General features: G+C 27.1%; 2 protein-coding genes across 5 annotated transcripts; both read right to left on the bottom strand.

Moving 5' to 3' along the window:
• Window positions 1–67: 67 nt before the first annotated feature.
• Window positions 68–3,829, bottom strand: LOC149030838 (dynein axonemal heavy chain 7-like). Its single transcript, XM_089177606.1, has 5 exons — window positions 3,609–3,829; window positions 2,718–3,174; window positions 2,466–2,617; window positions 602–830; window positions 68–522 (listed from the first exon to the last, which is right to left on the bottom strand). Exons 1-5 carry the CDS (start codon window positions 3,827–3,829, stop codon window positions 142–144), a joined length of 1,440 nt encoding a protein of 479 aa, XP_089033732.1. The 3' UTR covers window positions 68–141.
• Window positions 3,830–11,849: 8,020 nt separating this feature from the next.
• LOC107066532 (uncharacterized) lies at window positions 11,850–16,529 on the bottom strand. 4 transcript variants are annotated; one of them, XM_089177570.1, is made up of 9 exons: window positions 16,314–16,529; window positions 16,150–16,190; window positions 15,856–15,941; window positions 15,609–15,765; window positions 15,262–15,397; window positions 14,929–15,078; window positions 14,709–14,838; window positions 13,862–14,588; window positions 11,850–12,133 (listed from the first exon to the last, which is right to left on the bottom strand). In XM_089177570.1, the coding sequence occupies exons 3-8, from the start codon at window positions 15,937–15,939 to the stop codon at window positions 14,397–14,399; spliced, it is 849 nt and encodes a 282-aa protein (XP_089033696.1). In that variant the 5' UTR covers window positions 15,940–15,941; window positions 16,150–16,190; window positions 16,314–16,529; the 3' UTR covers window positions 11,850–12,133; window positions 13,862–14,396. The 4 variants fall into 4 exon arrangements, with proteins under 4 accessions (XP_089033696.1, XP_089033698.1, XP_089033695.1 ...); XM_089177572.1 differs by having other exon boundaries at window positions 13,570–14,588; window positions 15,856–16,190; XM_089177569.1 differs by having other exon boundaries at window positions 15,856–16,190.
• Window positions 16,530–16,612: the final 83 nt, after the last annotated feature.

The raw sequence follows: 16,612 nt of genomic DNA, 5'->3' as shown, positions 1-16,612 counted from the left end.
TGATACTGTTCACCTATACTGATTATTATATTATATTACGAATTAATTTTTAATTAATTATAATCAATAATTCGTTTAATATTATTACAAATCTTGTTTCTTATTCTTCTTTTTTTTAAATAATTTTTTCTATAATACTTACTATCGCATATCTAGTTGGTAATCATCAACCATATGAGCGAGTAAAATTTCTTTCAAACGATCAGCTTCAAATACTATATGATCGATTAAATCTTTCCTACGAATTTCGAAAAGTTTTCCAAAATAAGTACGATCTAACATAACTGGTAGATTAATACTCAATCGATAATAATGTTCAACTATCTCGCAATATTCTTCGAATGATCTCGGTGGATCGGATTTTATAAATGGTTCTACTACATCCTCATGTTCAGTTTCATCGATTAATTTTGAATAATTTGTAAAATCTTTCAATTGTTCTTCAGCCTCCCTTTTATGTATTTTTATCAATTCGACGATTTTTTTGGAATAATGTTCGAGCAAATCCGATGATATTACTGGCTAAAATAAAATTATACGTTCAATCGATTTTTAAAATTATTTTTATACTAATTAAAACTTAACTCGTACGTGTGTGTACCTTCAACAGTTTTTTTTTATTAGAATTTTCGGATAGTTCATTGTCTATACGTGGATAAATCGTAACGGATTCGTAAATTGAATGTAAAAATGACGTTAATGTTTCAGCAAATGTTGCGAATGAAGGATCAAAAGTAATAGTTTTGTTTTTAACTACGACTTTTACATTGAATCCACAATTTTTTCCCTGGGACAAGAAAAAAAGAAATTTAAATTTTTGTCCATAAAATCTTTCGAATAAAATGTTTTATTTTGTAAAATAAAATAAAGTAAAATAAAATAAAAAATATAATATGTATATATGTATATATACATATTTATAATAAAATACGTATATATTACATTTATTATATTTTATTTTATTATTATATTTATTATTATAAATTTATTTGATAAAATTATTTTAAAAAATAAAATAAAATAAGATATTTTATTTTTTTTTATTAAATAACTTACACCAACATCCATGAGATAGTTAATATAATCTTCTATAGAATCGAGACAAAGTTCTCTCAATTGTGTTTCCATGATCAAAGCAAGACAATCGTAAGTCCTTTTTATTTCTAATTGATTAATCGTTGTTTCAGTTTTATGCGTTTTACGTTCTTTTTTCCTAAACTTTAATAAAAAAGAAAATGATACAATAAATATTTGTCAAACTATCAAAATGATATAAAAATGGAGTAGAAATTTTTTGTATTTTTCCTTACGTTACTGAATATACTACGGATTTTTGGTAACCAATTTTTCTCAAGATTATTTCGCATTCTTTGCAACATCTTCGAGACCTTGTAATCGAAACTAGCGAGATCGTAAGATTGTCCGTAAGATGCCAATTTTTCAACATCGATTTGTCTTTTATTACTGTGACAAATATAACAAAATGACTTGTATGTTAAAACATATATATATTAGGGTGGGTCAAAAAAATGACATATTTTTTTTTCAAGTGCGACGGAAAAATGGGTTGCTAGACACTTTAAAACAATTCTCACCAAATATGAGCTCTTAATTTTAATAGGAAGATCCTCCGCATCGCAGTTTTTTATTTTTTTTCAGTCCAATAGATTAAAATTCATACCTCATTATTTATTGATTGTACAGAAAAATGTTCTGGACGAATTTTGTAGGAACTTTAATGCGCTACAAAAAAGGTATCTTATATTTTTTCCGTAAACCTCACCATTTGAATAATATTGAAGATTTAAATTTGATGATTTTTAGACAAATTTCATTTTTGTTTATGAATTTTATAACTCGACAATAAATGACAATTATAAGATGCGCAATACAAATTTTTGAAGGAAATTAACTGCTCTATAAAAATGGTCATCAAACTTTCATGTGTAGTGATTTTTGTCTCTGAATATCTTTTGAACGCTTAGTTTAATCGCCAAAACATAACACACCATTTTAATAGAGCAGTTAATTTCCTTCAAAAATTTGTATTGCGCATCTTATAATAGTCATTTATTGTCGAGTTATAAAATTCATAAACAAAAATGAAATTTGTCTAAAAATCATCAAATTTAAATCTTCAATATTATTCAAATGGTGAGGTTTACGGAAAAAATATAAGATACCTTTTTTGTAGCGCATTAAAGTTCCTACAAAATTCGTCCAGAACATTTTTCTGTACAATCAATAAATAATGAGGTATGAATTTTAATCTATTGGACTGAAAAAAAAATAAAAAACTGCGATGCGGAGGATCTTCCTATTAAAATTAAGAGCTCATATTTGGTGAGAATTGTTTTAAAGTGTCTAGCAACCCATTTTTCCGTCGCACTTGAAAAAAAAAATATGTCATTTTTTTGACCCACCCTAATATATATATATTTTTAAAAATTTGTTTATCGACAAACCTGAATTCTCTGAACCAATAATCCAATGATCTACGCATATATTTGTTGTAAAGAATCACTGTTTTTTCTATCTTGAATTTTTTTCTTTTATATTTAACATTGTGTTCAATAGAGAATTGTTTAATCTCTTCACTCTCCTTTGTTATTCCTGACTATTCAATTTAATTCTATTTATATTCGATAATATATTTATTAAAATGTAAAATAAAGAAATGAATAAGAAAAAAAGAAAATAAGAAACAAAAATTCAACCTTTTCAAACAATTCGTAATCGGTCCTCGAAGGTTCTTGCAAAACAAAATCAACAACTGCCTTTTTAATATTCAATTTATAATCGTGTTTCGTTTCTTCGATAAGTTCGTTTAAATATTCTTGAAATTTCATTCGCCTTTCATTCGGAAGTAAATTTAAAATATTTTCCAATGTTTTATCATCGATCGATTTAATGTCTATGTCATCGATTGCATGAACAATGTAATAATAATATCTCAAAAGTTCCTCGTCATTTTTAGTCAAGTAAATATTTTCTTTACTATCTGTAAATTTATCCTTTTCTTTTTCTTCTTCTTTATCTTTTTTCATAACGATCGCTTTGACCAATGACTGACGAAATTCAGCCCTTTTTTCTCGAAGGGATAAATAAAGTTTACTCTTTGAAAGAATCTTTTCATGTTCCTTTGTATTTTTTACCCTTTGACACTGTGATATCCTGAAGATACATTATTGAATTTCATTCATTTTAGTTGATTTCATCTTGTTTTTGTTCGTTGTTATATAATTAATAATATTTTATATACATTACATATACAATTATAATATATATATAATTAAATATAAAATAAAATATAAAAAGATAATTAAAATATTATTAAAAAATAATTAAAAATAAATTAAAAAAGAATATAAAATAAAAATAGAAAAAAATTATATATATATATAGAATATTATTAATATAATATTATTAATATAATATTATATTATAACATTATTTTTTAATATATAATATATATAAAGATCTTTTACGAGAGAAAATTAAAAAGCAGAGTTTAATGTTTTTTTTCTCGCGTACAAAGAAAAAATAAAAAGTAAAATAAAATTGGTCGTTTAATCTAAAAAATTTTGTTTTTGTAGACTAGTATGAACCTTGAAATATTTTCCATGATATGATCTTTACTAGATCGCGATCGATCCAACTCAGGAATTCTTGCAATCCTTTGCATTTTACCATCGGTATCCCTTATTTGAAAAGTACGTTTTTTCGTAGTACATTCAATACATTTTTCCGATAATTTCGATGGTTTTCTTTTACGATTGCATTCTTTTTTAATATTATCTTCTTCGACAATGTCATTGGAACATTCCATTATTTAGGATACTTATGCTATTTATCTTTTTCTATGAAAACAAAAATGAGATTTAAATGATTCAATTAATTTCTTAATGAATTATTTTACCATATATATATATATATATATATATATATATATATATATATATATATATATATATATATAATTATCTTACCATATATATATTTAAAAACAAATCCAAATTCTTAATCTATTCCATTATGCTATTTTATATAATGATTAACATTTTATCGTAATAAATAATACGAACGTTTTTAAGCCTTTGTTGTAACTGATAAACCCGTTATAGTGACGTTAATATATTACTTCGTATATTATCTTCGCATATGTTACCTCAAAGTTTTATAATAGAAAAAATTGTTCAAACTTATTATTATCGATCATTGTTGCACTATTACATAAATTTCAAATATCCCATAGATTTAAAATTCTATTAGATATATATAACACATAATAATTGATTCGAACACTCGTGCGTAGTTTACCAAATAAAACCGTACAATGATTAACAATTGTTCATAGACATTTTCTACTTGACGTTACACGAGCAAAACACGTTTCCATAGTTTTCATAATAATCGTTAGCAACGCGACTAACAATGAAGTATTATGTATATACAGGGTGATCTTGAAAAAAAACACTTACTTTGACAGAAAAACGATTCTTTTTTTGATCTATCAAATTACATAAAAATATTTGTTGACATGATTGCGATAGAAACAAAATACTTAAATGAAATACCTTGTATAAATGTGTATACGTTTGTATAAATCATATAAGGAAGAAGGAATAATTATATTATTTGAAATAATAGAAGGAAAAGAATAAATAAAAAAAAATAATAATAATAATACACTTTGTACGTAGATATTTTCTTTGAAGAGAAAAAGAATTAAATTTCTTTGTATTGATTTTTATTTTTTTTTATTTTGACGAATAAAGCACAAAAATGATTCGTCTATACATTATTATACACACACACATACACATTCGAATGTACTTTGTTTTTTTTCTTCATTTTTATTTGCAGAGACAAGACGTATACATCGAACTATAAACTACACGATTCATATCGCAGTTTAGAACAAATTATATTTTTCATTTTTCACAATTAGTGAAAAATCGAAGCTACGCAAATGCAATTATTATTATCATTCAATTGCAATATTTTATTTTTTTTCCTATACAATTATATATACTGTGTCTGTATTAATATTTTTTAATTTTTTATAATTAAATTTACACATAACTTATCTCGTTCTCTATCTTTTTCTTTCGCTCTCACACTTTTATTATTTACCTATATAATACATGCGTGTATATATATATATATATATATATATATATATATATATATATGTATTCACGTATACATAATTAAGAAAAGATATTAAAAAAAAAAAGTAATAAAAACACTACTCGTTGAAAGTAATAGAATAGTGTTTGATCGTTAAATTAAAAAATTTTGAATTTTTTTCCCTCGTTCTATTTTTTTCTATTTTTCTTCCCCCACCTTCACTCCTTCTGCCTCTGATATAATATGAGTATGAACGTTTCTTAGATCATAGTAGGTACATTTTTTGATTGTCACACGAATAAATAATTTCGCGTCGTTAATTTATTGATCCCATTTTTGAAAGAATAAAATTAAATATTATTTATATCGTAAATATGATTATTTATCATATAAGTAATCAATAATATTTTTTTATTTGTTTTCAAATTCAGATTTTATTATTTTATATTATTTATTCAAATTTTCAAAAAAAAAAGTTTATGAAATATACATATATTATTAAAGGATGAGATAAACATTTATTTTCCCCCTCCTCCCATAGATTTATTAATGTAAATAACTTGTTCTATAATTATTATTATTATGCTCTTAATATTTCACCGATATTTTTATTAAATGATTTCAGTTCTTTGCAAAAAATAAATCATTCGTTCACATGAGAGTTATTTTGAAAAAAAGCAATTTTTATCTCATCCTTTATGTTTATATTTATATATTAGTATTTATATATATAGTAGTAGTAGTAGTGTATGCACATAGGAGATTTAAAAAAGATCGGTGCGAGTGTTGCTACGCGATTCGTGACCGAACTACTGAATTATTGATTTTCTTACCCATCGACGTTTACGGTGTCACCATCGAAAAGTCTATTCTCATGCAACAGCATACGGTTTTTCATACTTGGCCCCTCACCCCTACTACCGACTTCTTTTTCCATTTAACGTTTAATTAAGAATCATTATTATCACGTCCTTTTTTGGACCTCAGTATTTTTTAAATGATTACTTAAATTTCTTAATGAACTTTCATAATTTTTTTGTTCTCATTTAAAATGATGATTTCACTTGTGTAAACATTTTTGTAAATTATACTTATTTACCAATTTTGTATATATTCATTTTTTTTCACTTTTTTTTCTTTTTTTTTGTTAGGTATCTTTTGCAATGAATGATACCATGTATTATATATTATATATTTTTTTTTGTCTTATTATATTATATAAATAAATCTTAAATATTTTTATGAGATAAATTTGTTTGCTTTTGTTTTTATTGGAGAAAAAGTACATCATCCACGCGTAGGCAGACAGGCACGCGTTTCGTAAAATAATTTCTCTACCTTAATCACATTATTTTCTTTGACGATAAATAAATTCTACAAAGTGAGAGATAAAAACAACTTTCGCTTTATCTCGTGTCAGATATTTTCAGTCAAACTTTTTATACGGTTTACCATGATAATCGATATTGTTTAATAATCGTTTTTTATCAATTGTGCATGCACATGAATCTTGCATCTTGCACATCAAATCGTTCGAAAAATCGAATCGTAGAATAACAACAAAATGAGTCTTTTTTTGCAACGTAAAAATATTTTGTTTGAGTTTATTTTAGGGCAATCGATTTTATTGTTTTTTTTTGTCTTTCATCTCATCTTATTTAAATTCTTCTTCTTTTTTTATTTTTGCTGTTGTTATTGTTATTTCTCTCTTTTTTTCTTCTAATCTGTCTATTTTGTACATCACCAAACAATTTCTATCTCTTTTTATGGTTTCATTTTATTTTTTTCGATTTACTTTCGCATCGCATGAGAGAGAAAGTTATTTCTACCTTTGTTATTTTTTACTTTTATTTTTTCTAAACTCTACCTTTTTCTTTCCTTTTTTTTGAATTTTTTATCGTAACGAAGTTTTAACGAGAGTACAATCACGATTGTTTTTCTAATTATAATCGAGAGTTTAAGTAATTTCTGGTTCGTTTCATCACGACATTATGTTGTGAATGTATTCGTAGAATCATAAAATAAAATCGTTGAGAAGAGAAAGATTTATATATTTATATATATTATCATACTAACATCCATAGTGGCACTCATACTGACACCCATACTGACATCGATCAATTTCCACCTTAGTTTCTTTTTCATTTTCTACTAAACATCTTTCTCTTCTCTATTTAACATTACATAAAATTATTATATGAACACTTAAACGGCATATTTAAATGTTCTTATAAAGATTTTAAATTAAATATATTATTATTATTATCATTATTATTATTTATACAGAGACATAAACGTTTTATACATTGAACGTTGTTTCCAAAAAAATTCTTTTCGATAGAAGAATTTTTCATTTCTTTTTTTCTTTTCTAATTAAACTAAACATGAGTTACAACACCACATGATCTCTTGTCACACAATTAATTCATTTTTTTGGGATAAGCGTAATAAGTTTATTACTGTTAGTTTAGCTACGTTTAAAAAGATAAAAATAAAAATTCCAAATAAAAATAGAAATATAAATGAACGTATAAAAAAAAAATACATATATATATATATATAATTCGATCATTAAAATCTATAATTATATTAATTAGATATTTTTTTTTAAATATAAATATATTTATTCAGAATATCCGATAGGCGTACGAAATTAATTTTATTGGCAATCCTTTTATCTTTCAACTCGTTTAAGAAATTAAATAATTTATTTGAAAATAAAAATATCATTAATATGTAAATGCTCTTAAATAATACGTTAGTTAATTCTTTTCGAAGGATTTCTTTTTTCTTCGCCCCCCCCCTCCTATTTTCCTCACCCATATTAATAAGATGTGAATTTATTCGTAATATTGGAGAATAATAATGATCGAAAATAAAAAAAATGAATTCAAAAATTGACACCGCGTATTATTTAGCCATTGAATGTTTTTTCTTTTTTTTTCTTTACTTTTTTTTTTAAGTAGGCTCGTCTCGATGTCGATTTCTCGCAACCGATTCTCATTGACCTTGTTCATTCGACGAAGAAACGGAAGTTCATGACATCGGTGAACGGTTAGGGTCTCGTGAAGCGATATCGGTATGGTGTCCAGTTGAATAATTCTATAGAAAATAAATATATAAATACATACATAATAATTAATATAAACAAAAAAGGGATATTACTAGGAGTTTTTCGTAAACGTAACACGCACGTTATATTTGATAGATTTTTTTTTTATTCGCGAAAATGAGATTAGCCCATGCAAGATCGTTAAGATGAAGAAGATGATGAAGAAGAAGAAGAAGAAGAGGAAGAAATTTTAAAAACATTGGATCTTTTAATAAAACGAGATGTTCCAATTACGATAACGTGCAATCTGAATCTTAGTACTGATAAGAATCTTTGTTCTGGTGAATTATCGTACGATGCGTTTTAACATACAGCATTATCTTTTTTCATTATGGTCCCTGATACAATAGTATTTGTAATATATTTTATGTTTTAATTATATGTAAATATATTATTTATTTTTTAAAAAGTATATATATACATATATTTCGCATTTATTTATTTTTATAAAATCAAATTATTTCATCGTTATATCGAATAAAATTCATTATATTTTTGTTTTATCGCTCTCTCTCTTTCTTTCGGGTTCACCAATCTGTTGAACCGATTTAAAGTAGTGACATTATAGATTATAATTCACTTAAAAATTATTCGATTAATAATGTAACTTGATATCGATTGGATTTTACAAATAATCTCTCCTCTCTCTCTTTCTCTCTCACACACATACATTCATATACATGCACATATATACACACATACACATACACACACTCTCTCTCTCTCTCTAAATAACCGTTCGATAGTTCGAATATACTCAACAGCTTCCACTTTATTCTATCTTGATGGTACACATCCCCATTAACGATATGGTTTATCGTTATCGTTATATTACGAGGAATATGCGTAATATGTTTTACACGTTATCGTAACGTTATCAAGGCCATAAATTTGTCCTAACAGATTTAGCTTCCTACTTGGTAGTATGGATTAAAAAAAAAAAACAAGATTAACCAAGAAAAAAAACAAAAAAAAAGAACACCATATAGTATCCGTTAGATTATAACATGTACAAAAAATCGGTCGTAAAAATAAAGAAAAAAAAATTCAAATAATATAATAATATAGTAATATTATTATTATTATTCATTGGAAAAAATAAAAAGATGCTATAGTACAGATAGGAAAAAAAGAAAAAAAAATGTTTTCATACGTTTATAACTATGCTACTAATATATTACAACATAATATGTACAAATGTATAACCTTGTGTGTGTGTATGTGTGTACGATGTGATGTGAAAATTAATCAACTAAAATAATCTATCTATTGGACTAGCATAAAAGAGTGCATTTTGTAAAACGTGTTACTTGACAATTTCTATAAACTCTTGTTGATTGTTATCAGGATTTATGGGCGATCATTATCGTATATCTACTAACTTACTTAGTTACTTGAGACTTTTAAGGAAAGAAGAGAAGAGGCGGAAGGGAAGGAAAAGAGGGAGGAAGGGAGGGGGAAAAACGATGTGACAAAGATGCGATGGTGAATGAGGAAAACATAGAAAAAGAGAGGAGGGGAGAGGAGAGGAGACGAGACGAGACGAGGGGGGCTTTTTGTCTTCTTTGACGTCGTTATGAAACATGTATGGTTCGATCTTCACCGATGTCCCTGACGCCGTTATACGTTATTTTTTTTCTATTTTTTTTTTTACGGTAGAGTTTACGGAATACATTTTTCTTATTTAATTTTTTTTTCTCTCTTATCTTCATCCACTTTTCATCGCAAATAATATTACCTAGAATCGATTCTGTTATAATCGATAATATAAAAAAGAAAAAAAAGAAGAAAAAAACACGTCTAACTAAAGTAAATACATATACACATACACACACTCGCTACGACGTGTGTTTATCCCTCTAACCCCTCTGGCGTCGTCCCATCGAAGTAAAGGTATAAAAAAAATAAAAAAATAAAATAATTAATAAATAAATGATAATAAAACACTTGGTCAAAAAGATGAAAAAAAAAATTTTAATAAAATTAAAACAACGATGGGCGCGTTTAATTAATCGATTTTTTCCCGGGTTCCACGTTTGAGTCACCGGTTGAAAATCGAACTTTTCGATTTTCGATAGTATTGATCGATCAATTGAAAGATGTAGGAAAGACAAAGAATCCATGTACTGATGATCATCTTCGATGAGGTAGTGGTGTTGATGGTGGTGGTTGTGGTGGTGGTGGTCTTGCCGATGATTTACTGTTATTGCCGATGATACGATTATGACGTGTTGGTAATGACGATGATGAAAGAGCAAAGAAGATGCAAGGAGATGCATTATTATGGTTAACGTTCAAATAGAATGGGGTTCTCTCTAAATTGGCAGTTTCGAGTTAATTAATTAGCGTTTACTATAAACGCTTTACCCAATCACGGTCTAGGATTTACCATTGTTGCTGAAGCACGGACATAATGCGTTCAAAATTCTATTGCAGAAGCCACGGGCACGGTTGTTCCAGCCGGCGATGGTATTTCCTCCTTTCAAACTACTGCCTGCACACATTTTACTTTTATTTAATGGTGAATCAACATTTAACGCTAGAACTATATATAATACAGATTTAATTTAATTAACACATTTATTGGTTTCCGTCCCTCCCACCTAGTCTCGTAATCGTATATTCTATAAATAATTGAATAACGATATTGGTAATTTATATAGAATAAATTTTTTATCGAAATTTAAATTCAACATGTTTGTCGAATATAATTTTTATTATATTATTTTTGTGTTGTTGTTTCAATCGTCCCTTGTATTATTTTATATTTTAATTATAATAATAAAAATAAGAATATTAATATTTTTGTGCATATTTATTCGTAACCCTTACCAGTCAAAATAATTAGTTGCGCGGTGTATAGGTTTTATTTAAAACAAAAAATTAGTCACACGGATTGGTTCAGTAGTTTTAGTGTTAAATGGGGAAAGGGGTTGCTAGCGAAAAAAGGGTTGCGTCACAAAGTTCGGGGAAAATACTAACTGCCTACTCTCTCTCTTTTTTTCTATTTCTTACACCAATAAAATCTACCGATAAATAAATTCAAAAATTTAATCATAAATATATTCTTATACTAAACATCCTAACGTTGTTCAATTTAGATAAATACCAAAAAAAAGTACATAGAAAAAAAATGAGGCGAATTTATGTTACAACCTAATGTATACTCAAACGTAAACATAATTGTTCTCTCTTTATCTATTTCATTTTTCTTGTATTAGAAAAATACAAAGTTAATTTCGTTTGAACCAGTTTCGTACTTACCTTCGCCAAAGTCACCTCCCTGAAACATTTTATTGATTATTCGAGTAAAATTCTAATTTGGAAGACGTTAAAAAGTCAATAACCATGTAAATTATGTTGTAAAGTATAAAGTAAACTGATGTAAACAGAGGTAACGTAAATAAAAGTTTTTTTTTAAGACTTTTTCCAAAAGAAATGATAGAGACTCTTATATAATTGAAAAATGATAAAACCAAGTGATTCTAATTTGAAATATATTTTCTTTACCTCATTTTGTTGCTTCCTTTTGGAAGCTTCCATGGCAGCTGTCTGGATAACCTCCGTAACAAATTTCGTAGTTTCCCTCATGAGTTCCTCGTCCCCTTTAAAAGCTTCTTTTCGTTGTTCCAATGTTCCGGTCATGATATTTATTTCGTGTTCCTCCATCGTAGGTGATTTAAAGGATAAATTTGTACTCTCGGTCATCATAATAATTAAAAGTTGTTTTTTTTACTGTGTTTGTCCTATAACTTACTCTTTTTTTTTTTTTGAAAAATCTTATATCTTTTTAAATCGTTTATCCTTAGTAATAAACGAGAATTTCCTTCATTCCTCATCGTTCAAATTCGTATTCATTTTTATTTTACTACAATATCTTCCTCGTAACTGGAAATAATGGAACAAAAAAAATGAAGAAAGAAAGATAATAAAAAATATGAAACAATCGTTAAGTATTATTTACTTAAAAAAGATATATTTTCGGTAAAAATGTTTTAACGACAGATTTTTTTGTTTATTTTGTAAAATCATTTCGTACGTTTATATTATATATGTGCCCATAATTATGAAAGTGGTCTAAGGTCATATATCTCTTGTTTCGAGATATTTAAAAATTTATATTCGAACACTATGAATTCTACACAATATTGAAATAACAAACATTATCTAACGATTCATTTTTAATAATATCGTGAAAATTACATTGAATTTATTTAGTTTATAATAATGTAGTGCGTAATAACTGATAAACTCATTTTTTATTAATTTTGACTTAGACCACTTTCATAATTATGGGCAAAAAAATATATTATTTGCACGCGAATTCTCAATTAATATCACGTTACACTTCGTAGTGTTATTTAAAAGTCTTTCTACGCGATTGTGTGCAAGGTCGTTATTTACACAAAAGGCTTTACACGCTTATATGTATATATGTATATATACATATGTACGTTTGCACGTATTTAATAATGTCGTATATTCTCGTGGGCAAGATGCCAGTGTGAGAAGAATTTACTAAAGAGAAGTCAAATTAAATGCACGAGTGCAAAAGAAAAAATAAAAAAAAAAAGAATAAAGAGGGTCAAGAGAATAATTTGAATATTTCATCGAATTCCCGCACAACTTCCTTTTTTATTAAATAAATGCATGTTAAAAAAGAATCTCTAATGTATATCGGATATTTTATTCGCGAGTAAAAAGCGAAAACTCTGTAGTATTCTTTTCCTACGTGGTTGGTACAATAAAAATTTTTTTAAAGATTGATATACGATCTAATAAAAAGTAATTGGAAACGTAGGTGTATCAAGGATGCAAAGATTGCTTATATATGCATCTATGAAAACATTTCTTTATATATTTATAATGGAAAGAAATTCTATTCTATTTCTATCGTTCAAATTATTAAAATAAATAAAAATATGAATATAGAATAATAAACGTTATTGCATACGGTAGAATAGTGAGAAAATATCATTGATTTTCGACGTACACAACGTCGTTAAGAATAAATCTTTAGAAGAACAGAATTACAACGATAGAGCCTGTATCTGTTTGTTGTTTATTCCAAAAAGAGAAAATGAAATTCACTGATGTAAGAACTCGTACCAATTTCTGGTTGCACGCGAGGAAACAAATGTTCCACAGGTGGGCACGCGGTTTCTTCTTCGAGAAGCATGTAACCGTGCGCGAGGCATGATGTTTGATTGTGACTGTTCTATGCTGATTGTATGCTTATGACGAAAACGTGTGCTCTACAACAGATCTGTCTTCTCTAACTTGAACGATACGCGTTTACGATGAAAGCATAGAGAACCACTAACCATTTACCACTAACAACAAGTAGAACACTGTCACACTACCACTCCCAAAAAATCCATCGAAGGAACCCTCACCCCATAGTTTGCCTTGTTGAACAACCCTCCTTCTATAGCTAACGTGTCATTGGCGCAACGTAAAAGAAGTTTACATTGTTCTAAATCGATTAACATCAATTAAACCAAATATAAAACTAAATTCTACATATATTTTTTGTTGTCCTCTACTATTTTTGTCTTGTGTTTAATAAGACTAATAATGTGTGCTGATCGATTATCTCTTTCTATAAAATCCTACCAAAGTTCAAAGGACGTTACGGTCCCCGGGCTACGGTACACTCCGGTAACGATCGACCACCTGCGGCCTTTCTTCTACGTTAGCCTGGCCTATTCGAACGAATATTAACCCCAAGCCCCGAACCTTGTTTTGTCGGCTAAGGAGCATGCGCCTTCACGACGCGCCGGCGCATCTTATCCTTCTCCCACGCTACCTAATCACTTATTTATACAGTAAATATATGCATACGTGTGCATGTGTTTCCCTCTCTATCTCTCGAACATGCATACATCACATATATAACCGGTAATTGTAAAACGACGAAGTCAAAAAATACAACTACTTGTAATATAAAATAAATCAAATGATTCATTTTTATTCTATTTTTTCTTTTTTTTGACTTGATCTACCACCACAATTACCAGCAAACACAAGTATCTTTCTTTGTGTATCAAAATATACGCGTAAAAGGTTTTTTTTAAATCGCTTACATAATCTTTAATGATCCAAACGGACGACGGATAATAAACGATGAGAGAAAAAATAAAAAAGTCATCTATTTCCTTTTTGTTTTCTTCTTCCTTTTCAATAGCTGTCGTTCGCGATACGATCTCCATACTCTTTGAATGATCTTAGCTGCATGATCCTGTTTAAATTTGGTCACTCTTTCTAAAAATGCTGTCGCTATTGATTTTTCTTGTTCTTCCTTCAAATTTTGGTACAATTCGTTTTGACTTATAAAACGTTTCTATAAGAGAATACAAATAATATTTGAGAATTATGAAAATAATTAAAAATAATTGTATATGAATATAAATAATAATAATAATAATAATAATAATAATAATGTTGGTTGTTATTTACGTACATGAAGTTTATTTTGTTCTTCTTGAAGAATATTATTTTTAATTTTTAGCTTTTCTAATAATTGATGTTTAGTGCCAATCACTCGATCGTATTGTGCTAATAGTTCGATAGATTTGTCCTGTATCTGCGAACTATATAATAATATGACATTTTAATGTATTGTTAATCAAGTGATTTAATAAATAAGAAAAATGGAAATGAATATGTAAATGAATATGCACCGTATTGCTATTAATTCCTTCTCTCGTGTCTCATTTTCAGCATTCATCAATTGGATTTTTTCATCGAAAGAACAAATTTCTGCTTGAAGTAATTCTATTTTGTTTTGATACTCTTTACGAGCAGCCATCCTTTCAAATTCAGATTTTTTTCTGTAAAACGAATATAGTTTGTTCGTGTTAAAATATAAATATTATACATTAAATAAAAAATTATAATAAAATATCAATATATTTCATGACAATATATTAATAAATATTATATATCATGTAATATATTTAAAATAATCAATAAAATAACAAATAAAAAATTAAATAAGAGTAAAAAATCGGTACATCTCTTCAACCACTTTCTTTTTCGTCATTTCTTTAATAGATCGAATAATCGATTCTTCTTTCGCGATATCGATAATCGTTTCTTCTTTAAACTTTTTTAAATTCAATGTTTCCTCTTCCAACGAACGGCGTAACACTAAGAAACAAAAAAAAACGAAGTATTATTTAGAAATAATGAAAATAAGTTAATAATCGTAAGTGCAAAGATAATATGTATTCTCATCAAATAATCTTATCATCGTTTATCTAATTTCTACTTCAAGGATATAATCCTTGCACGAACGATAATTTGAAGTATTGTATAAATTTGAAACTAATATTTATATTTATTTGTTTTTATTTTTTACATTCGACATCCTCCTCTGCTATCTTTAAATCATTTTCGTAGGAGCGTATTTTAATTTTGTTCATGCGTTCAATCATAGGCGTAGTTCTCATTTCTTTTTCGATCAATATTTTAAACATATTTAATTCGTCGATTAATTTTTTCAACGTAAAATAACCCTGTTTTACGAATAATACATAGAATAAAATATTTATGTACGAAATTTGATAATAGAATAATAAAAAAAAAAATAAAAAAATAAATATTACCATAACTTCTATTTTGTTCGTAAACTCCGTAAACAATTGAACCATTCTTTGTATCGCTATTTCATTTTGCGCTTGTAAATCCATATCTGTAAAGTACGTAACTATACACAACACATACAACAACAGATATACTGTATATATTTATGCACACATATATTCTATATCGTCTCACAAGTTCGATAACACAAGCTATCTATTAATTATAGCAGATACATAATAATTTGAAACGCATTTAACTGCCTACGCTTTTGATAACTAAAGCAATAAGGAGTTAACTTAAGAGGCTTTATTTACGTTTCTATGGCATCTATTCTCACTGGCAACGGGAGTATGACCTTTCATGAAAAAGAAAAAAAAGAAATCGTGTCAGAGTCGTAGAAAAATTCTCGTTTGAAATAAATTCTTTAATTAGTTTTAAAATTATCATCTGAATGCGTTTCACTGGGTAAATAACCTACGAAAGAATTCATTGCAACAATGTTCGTTAAAAATTGTATAATAATAATATTATTTAATAATTTATTTAAATAGATAAAATAGAATATTTGTTGTTAGCATTTATCGTTTAAACAAGACTCTAGTTTTATTTAAGTACAGCAGCGCTATCTGTTGAGATTAAATTAAACGTAGGGTATTTCTTACATTTTGATAAAAGCATACGATTGGTCGAGAACTGGGCGGTAAACCAATCAAACCAAATGCACGTCCCTGTGAAATGCGTAAAAAAGAAAAGTGCACACATGCGTCATATTCTCTA

Source organism: Polistes dominula, unplaced genomic scaffold (genome assembly GCF_049000335.1).
Source record: "Polistes dominula isolate Pdom_NZ unplaced genomic scaffold, Pdom_raw_medaka contig_24, whole genome shotgun sequence".
In the NCBI taxonomy this organism is placed as follows: Eukaryota; Metazoa; Arthropoda; class Insecta; order Hymenoptera; family Vespidae; genus Polistes; species Polistes dominula.
The sequence above is the reverse complement of the archived record's forward strand: the minus strand, read 5'-3'. Positions and strand labels throughout refer to the sequence as shown.